General features: G+C 49.7%; 1 protein-coding gene across 1 annotated transcript; it reads left to right on the top strand.

Annotated features, from left to right (window-relative positions):
• Positions 1 to 904: 904 nt before the first annotated feature.
• Positions 905 to 7,398, top strand: TP53I3 (tumor protein p53 inducible protein 3). The gene is made up of 6 exons (XM_045884177.3): positions 905 to 1,097; positions 1,377 to 1,528; positions 2,908 to 3,175; positions 4,609 to 4,821; positions 6,083 to 6,279; positions 7,054 to 7,398. Coding segments are annotated over exons 1-6 (1,014 nt in total). The 5' UTR covers positions 905 to 1,096; the 3' UTR covers positions 7,237 to 7,398.
• The last annotated feature ends 201 nt before the right edge of the window (positions 7,399 to 7,599 follow it).

Below are 7,599 nucleotides of genomic sequence, written 5' to 3'. Positions count from 1 at the left end.
ATTGTCATGACTGGATGAGGGTGCTAGTGCTATCTAGTGGGTGGAGACCAGGAATGATGTTAAACACTGCACAATGATGCACAGGGCAGTCTTTCAGAATAAAGAATTATCTAATCCAAAGTGTCAATAGTGGGGTACCTGGGTGGCTCATTGGTTAAGCATCTGCCTTGGGCACATGATCTCAGGGTCCTGGGATCAATCCCCACATCGGGCTCCCCGCTCAGCGGGGAGTCTGCTTCTCCCTCTGTTGCTGCCCCTCCCCCCTGCTCATGCTCTTTCAATAAATGAAAATCTTTAAAAATTAAAAAAAATTTAAAAAACCCCAAAGTGTCAACAGTGCCAAATTTGAGAAACCCTGATGTAGCCTATTCATACAGCTTTAACCAGTCAAAATTGCCTCACTGGACAGCATCTTCCACGCGCTGCTTCCTCAACCCCAGGAGGAAGAGCAGAAGTGGTAAGGATTCCAGGACAGTTTTTACCTTCCCCCTTTCACCTATTGCTCCTCTCTTTTCTCTCAGCAGCACCCTGCTTGCCCACCCATACCAGCCTTACAGCCTCAATGAGTTAAAAGCCTGGCGGGAAAATGGACCATTGCCGGTCAAGAGCTCAAGTCTAGGGGCGCTTGGGTGGCTCAGTCGTTAAGCGTCTGCCTTCGGCTCAGGTCATGATCCCGGGGTCCTGGGATCGAGCCCCGCATCGGGCTCTCCCTGCTCAAGCAGGAAGCCTGCTTCTCCCTCTCCCACTCTCCCTGCTTGTGTTCCCTCTCTTGCTGTGTCTCTGTCAAATAAATGAATAAACTCTCTAGGTCCCTAGAGAGAGGAAGTTCTCTCTTCTCGCCAGTGAGGGCTGGAACATCTGCCAACCCGAAGAAAGATCAGTTTCCCAGGCTCAAAAAAAAAAAAAAAAAAAAAAAGAACCTGATTCGCTGTCACTAACTTTGCGTCTTAAAAGGGGAAGGAGGAAAAGGAAGTGGAGCGTAGGTTCGGGTCAGACCCAGCCCTGGCCGTCCTTCGTGCTCGCAGCCGAGGCCGTCTTGGGCTTCGGCGTTCTCCTCCAGGGACCCGAGGCGGGGAGCAGCGGAGAGCGGGGCCCCAGTAAGTCTCCAGGAACTCACACCCGGGCCTGTGGGGGGTTCCAGCTCAGAGGGAGCGCAGCTCCACCGCTGCACCCCAGCCGGGACGGTGTCCCCACTTCCCCCGGTCCTAACTTGTGTTCTCTGCGAGAGATCTCTCTGGAGGCTGCAGGGACCTCGCGGGAAGGAGGGCGGGGCGCGGCGGGGGTCAGACCTCGTGGAGACCGAAAGGGAAGCTGCTGGCCGGCAGGGGGCGCTGCGCTCCGCAAAGGGCCTCGGGCTCCCTCCCTTGCTTCTACAGTGTCCTCGGAGAACATGTTAGCTGTGCACTTCGACAAGCCGGGAGGACCAGAAAACCTTTACTTGACGGAGGTGGCCAAGCCCAGCCCAGTAGAGGGTGAAGTCCTCCTGAAGGTGGCGGCCAGCGCCCTGAACCGGGCCGACTTACTCCAGGTACCCGGGGGTCAGGCAGTGGCTGGGGCAGGGTGGGACTCCAGGGCCTTCGATAAACATTCACCAGACCGATGAAGGAATGACCTAGGGCACTGCCTGTAACTTTCATCAAGATGTGTCTGCAGAATGTGTGCTGGGGGTTCTAAGACAATATACAGGGATATTTACAAAGCAGCATCTACCCTGTGTTAATCCATCATCTGCTCAGGCTTCCAGATAAGGAGATGGGAACTACCATTTGTTCAGGGGGTTGTGTGTTAGGCCTTGCTCTATCTCATTGACTTCTCAGGCAACCCTGCTTACCATTCGCATTACCCAGATAAAGAAATAGAGTCAGAGGTTAAGCAATATGCCCAAGGCCACAACACTAGTAATCCGGGCAGCTGTAATTCAAATCCAGGGCTTTGTAGATACAAAGTCTGCATTCTTTCCACACAGGCTCCTGGAGCTGGCAGGGGAGTGACTGTACTCTAGGAATCTTCTTTTTTTCTGCTGTTTGAAACGCTAAACTGAGCCAGCTGCATTGATTGGGGTAACTGAGAAGTGAGTGCCAGAATCACCTGGGGCACTTTTTCTTAAAGATTTTATTTTTATTTATTCATTTATTTGAGAGAGAGAGCGTACACAAGGGGAGCAGCAGAGGGAGAGGCAGTCCAACCAACTGAGCCACCCAGGCGCCCCTGGGGCACTTTTCAAAAATAAACATGACCAGGGGTGCCTGGGTGGCTCAGTCGTTAAGCGTCTGCCTTCGGCTCAGGTCATGACCTCAGGGTCCTGGGATCGAGCCCCGCATCGGGCTCCCTGCTCCGCAGGAAGCCTGCTTCTCCCTCTCCCACTCCCCCTGCTTGTGTTCCCTCTCTAGCTGTGTCTCTCTCTGTCAAATAAATAAAATCTTTAGAAAAATAAATAAATAAATAAACATGACCAGAACCCAGGCATGTGTACTTTGAAAAAGCTCCTCAGATGGTTCTAGGGCACACTCTTGGTTCAGCCCCTCTGCTCTGAAGCCTCCAGTCAGAGGTTCTGAGGATTGCAATGAGTCCAAAGCCTGGCACTTAATATATGAGAACTATCATTAAGGAGTCCATGGTTTTGTTCCTAGTCCTGCTACTGATTTACTTTGTGACTTCAGACAAGGCGTTTCTCTGTGCTGGTCTCAGTTTCTCCATTTGTAAAACAAAACATTTAGATAAAGTAAATAGCTAAGGACCCTACCAGTTACCTTATTTGAATTACTTCTCCTGTCTTTTCCTGACTTACAAAACCTGACATTATCCCAATTTTTCTGAGAAAAAGAGGGACTATTGGAAGGGGGCCAGGGATGGTGACACACACATTTCTGATCATGCTCACCACTTAGTGCACCCCTCTTTCTGCAGAGACAAGGCCAGTATGCCCCACCCCCAGGGGCCAGCAGCATTTTGGGCCTGGAAGCATCTGGACACATAGCAGAGGTGGGGCCTGCCTGCCGGGGGCACTGGAAGATTGGGGACCCAGCCATGGTTCTGCTGCCCGGTGGGGGACAGGCTCAGTATGTCACTGTCCCTGAAGAGTTCCTCATGCCCATCCCAGCAGGACTGACCCTGTCCCAGGCTGCAGCCATCCCGGAGGCCTGGCTTACCGCCTTCCAGCTGTTACATCTCTTGGGTGAGGAGGCCCCCCATGCTCACTCCATACAGTGTGGTTCAGTTACTTCATGACTCAGCCACCTCAAAACCCAGCAGTCCTCTGGCGCAGCTTTGGCCTGGCCACTGAGCCACACCCAACCCCAGCGCCTCGCCCTAATGTACTACCGATAGTATCAGGTCCTCCTCATACCATGTTAGCAATGGCCTGATGTTGAGGCTGAAAATCATGGTTAGCAGTTGGAAAGCCTGGAAAGCACTGGATAGAAGACCTGTGTATATCTTCACACTGTAGACCCACCAGTAGTCCCAGCAGCTCAAAGTCCTGCTGAGCTTCTCTTTGTGAGCCCTAGTGCGGTAGAAGGGACCAGTCAATCAACTTTTATTCCTTCTCAATCCCCCTGAAGCCAGCTAAGAGCTAATGGGGCGGGGGGACCTAAAAAGACCAGGTCCCTGCTGTCAGGGAGTGCAGTAAACCTGGGAAAACAAGGCATGTACAGGAATTAGACAACCATAGAGTTCAGAAGATGGCCTTGTCTCTACAACAGAAACTCAAGATGCGGGGGGCAGTGCCTGGGTGGCTCAGTCGGTTAAGCATCTGCCTTTGGCTCGGGTCATGATCCCCCGGTCCTGGGATCGAGCCCTGCACCCTGCATCGGGCTCCCTACTCAGTGGGGAGTCGGCTTCTCCCTTTACCCCTCCCTCCCACTCGTGTTCTCTGTCAAATGAATAAATAAAATCTTTAAAAAAAAAAAAAAAACCAAAATGGGAACAATTAGTGTGGGCACAGGTGGTCAGAGAGGGCTTTCTGGAAGAGAAGGACTTGAAGGGTGGGTAAAGTTGAGATGTGACAGAAGGCAGGCCAAGGTGGCTTAAGAGAGTGTCAAGGTGAAATCAGCTGTTCCACTCAGAGTGAAGGATGATGATGATCATCTGTGAAAGATGAGACTGGTACTGGGTTTTAGTGGCCTTGAATGGCACGTTGCCTGGACTTGATGCAAAAACCGAGTGAGAACCACTTTATATTTTGAGGAGAAAGTGACATAATGAAAGCTCCATTTTAGGAAGAGGAGCCTGGTGGTTGTGTGTGGTGCTTGGATCATTGAGACCAGTTGGAGACCAGTTTCAGACTGAAGAAGAACTGGCTTCAGGTGGTGACTGACAGTGGGAATGATAGTTAATTCTTATTAAGGTATATGTCAGAGATGTGCGTCTCGGGATTATTTCGTAAGTAAAAGAGATTATGGATGTGGCTGCTAACGACTGTTTCAAAAGGTTGTTTCCCACTTCGACAAGAGGCAGTAAAACAAAAAAGAGCTGTCATGTTCTCTTAAGAGAGCAAGAGATTTGGCATTTTGTGGTCCGGGGCCAGGTGCATATGGTAGAATATGCCTGCATGCGGAATGTGTAGCACTTGCAAAGTAAAGACAAGGGTTCCTGTACTTTGTGCCGCAGGAAACGTTCAGGCTGGAGACTTTGTGCTAATCCATGCAGGATCGAGTGGTGTGGGCACAGCTGCCATCCAACTCACCCGGATGGCTGGAGCTATTCCTCTAGTCACAGCTGGCTCCCAGCACAAGCTTCAGATGGCAGAAAAGCTTGGAGCAGCTGCAGGATTCAATTACAAAGAAGAGGATTTTTCTGAAGCAACACTGAAATTCACCAAAGGTAAACAATAGCTCCTGCAGCCCAACAGGAATTTCGGAGATGATTCAGTCAAATCCTCACCAGCCTGAAGTTTGCCAGTGCTCTGGATCTGGTTTGCCTCTGCTAAATGCACAGCAGCTGCCCAGCCAAATTCTAGCACCCTGGCGTTTGATCTCTGGAGACAGGCAGGCAGTGTTTAGGACTAACATGTTTCTGTGTGCATTCTTGTAAGTGATAACATTAGACACTTTTTAGAAACCGGATGAATCACAGAGAGTTGGACTAGAATTATCCAGGAGCCATTCTTCCAAGTCACTCTGGAATGAGTTAATAGGAGCTTAGTGTGATCATAGTAGGGTTAGGATGGTAGCTCTCTAAATGGGTGAGCCTCTGTATTCCAAAGCCAAATCTGTATATTTTTGGCTCACCCTTTCTATTTTTCCACAGGAGTTAAAAAGGAGACATGAAACCAAAGCTTGTAAAACTACGATTCAGATAACCCAGTGCAGACGCTATAATTTAGATGCGAATGCGCCTGCCCAGTAGACTGGGTGGCTCTCCCCTGTTCTGTTCTCATTCGTGCCTGGGTGCCAGTGGGTTCTGTACTTAACGTGGGGAACAAGAGAGATACCAGGTCATGGTGTTGCCCCATTTCCCTCTTGCTGTGGCTAGGAATCATAAAAGATGAACTACAGTTGGGCGCCTGGGTGGCTCAGATGGTTAAGCGTCTGCCTTCAGCTCAGGTCATGATCTCAGGGTCCTGGGATCGAGTCCCGCAACGGGCTTCCTGCTCCTTGGGAGCCTGCTTCTCCCTCTGCCTCTCTCTCTCTCTCATGAATAAACAAATAAAAAATCTTAAAAAAAAAAAGATGAACTATAGCACACATGTATGATAGAGTTCAGCTACCTAAACTCCATCTACAGCAGTGTTGTTTTTTTTTTAAGATCTTTTATTTATTTATTTGAGAGAGAATGAGAGAGCACATGAGAGGGGGGAGGGTCAGAGGGAGAAACAGACTCCCTGCCGAGCAGGGAGCCCGATGCAGGACTCGATCCAGGGACTCCAGGATCATGACCCGAGCCGAAGGCAGTTGCTTAACCAACTAAGCCACCCAGGCGCCCTACAACAGTGTTTCTATGAGCAGTGTTTCTAGTTCCAACCTATAGATTTACCACTTGCACCTATATATATACCCATATATTCACAAATATACCGTGGAATCACTTTGCACAAAGCCTTCTGTGTCTGATGAGCTTTACAAATCTGTGTTTCATGTGAAAGGTGCTGGAGTCAACCTTATTCTAGACTGCATAGGTGGATCCTACTGGGAGAAAAACGTCAGCTGCCTGGCTCTTGACGGTCGCTGGATTCTCTATGGTCTGATGGGAGGAACTGACGTCAGCGGACCTCTATTTTCAAAGCTACTTTTTAAACGAGGAAGTCTCATCACCACTCTGCTGAGATCTAGGGACAAAAAGGTGAATGATGAGTGAAAGAAAACTTGTGATGTAATTATTACCCACAAAAGTGTGGTGCATTTACGTAGCTCCAAGAAAGGAAGACCTGACACATCATATGTTAGAGAGCCTATGTAGAAACCTGCTCCCCCCACACCCCCATGGATAAATAAGTAGCCATTTTCACAGAACTCAATTAGTAAGTGGTCAACAGAAGTCTCAACATCTTGGAAAGAAGGTAGCTAACACTTCACATACAAACTTTCTAACAGAATGAACAAAGCATTGACAATACTAGGAAATATATTTTTCATAGTGCCAAGATGTTGTCTTTCAAAGGCTGAACTCTTCTCAGTGTGATAAGAAAGGTGAATAAGGTTAGTTAAGGCTCTACCTTCAACAGATTGTTACTGAATCGTTTTGTGGTACTCTAGCAGGTGCCAGACTGGAGAATGTTTCCCAACCTAGGGTTTCACACCTGTGCGATAGCAGAGCTTAACATCCCTTTTGAACTGAGCCTGTAGAAGTCCTGTCTGTGGCCGCCGCCTGCTTTAAGCCCTGTTGTCAGTACCACTAATATTTTAGTACAGGATTCAGTCTTTTCTCTGGTACAGAAGAGAGGTTATACATTTGGGGGCGTGCACATACGTGCTGGTAGGGAAGGGGTTAGGTACCCCATATGTGCATTTTCAGATGGCGTCTACACTTCAGAGAGCACAAAGGCTAATAATTAGCAGGATGGGGAGCGGCAAGGTGAAGTCTCCATCTAGACTGATGATCTCCTTTTATCTTAAGTACAAGCAAAGGCTGGTGGAGGCTTTCACAAAACAAATCCTGCCCAACTTCTCCACGGAGAGCCCCCAACGTCTACTCCCGGTGTTGGACAGAGTCTACCCCGTGGCTGCAATTCAAGAGGCCCATGCATACATGGAGAGTAACAGGAACGTGGGCAAAATCGTCCTGGAACTACCGCAATGAAGGAGAAGGCTTTCCTAGGACAAAATGGATAAAAGTCCATAGCACGCAGGAAAGAGATCGCGTGTTACTCCAGGCCACCCTGAACCCACTGGCCCGCCCCTAGCCTCGCCTACTGATCCGTGTAAAGCCGATCTGAGAAAATAAAGAGCAGATTCGAAGGGTTGCCCTCTCACTGTGGCGGCCCCAGACCGCGGACTGAGGCCGCCAGGGCGGGAGTGGAGTGGGTGTCTCGACCGCCGCCATCGTAGGGATTACAGCAAACGCCCGAACAGTGGGCGCTCAACTCGGGCTGCTCCAGAGCCGAGGGTTCCGGGTACGGGAACAGCGTCGGCCACCACACGACGTGCCACAACTCCCTTAGCT

Source organism: Mirounga angustirostris, unplaced genomic scaffold (assembly GCF_029215605.1).
Source record: "Mirounga angustirostris isolate CCGP_5_RB_7025 unplaced genomic scaffold, mMirAng1.0.hap1 SCAF_10, whole genome shotgun sequence".
NCBI classification, from domain to species: Eukaryota; Metazoa; Chordata; class Mammalia; order Carnivora; family Phocidae; genus Mirounga; species Mirounga angustirostris.
The sequence above is the reverse complement of the archived record's forward strand: the minus strand, read 5'-3'. Positions and strand labels throughout refer to the sequence as shown.

What these genes read in the sequence shown, in the direction of transcription:
- TP53I3 (XM_045884177.3), top strand. An exon ending in CCAGCTGTTACATCTCTTGG is followed by an intron (nt 3,176 to 4,608) that starts GTGAGGAGGCCC and finishes TTTGTGCCGCAG; the next exon opens with GAAACGTTCAGGCTGGAGAC. An exon ending in TGAGATCTAGGGACAAAAAG is followed by an intron (nt 6,280 to 7,053) that starts GTGAATGATGAG and finishes TTTTATCTTAAG; the next exon opens with TACAAGCAAAGGCTGGTGGA.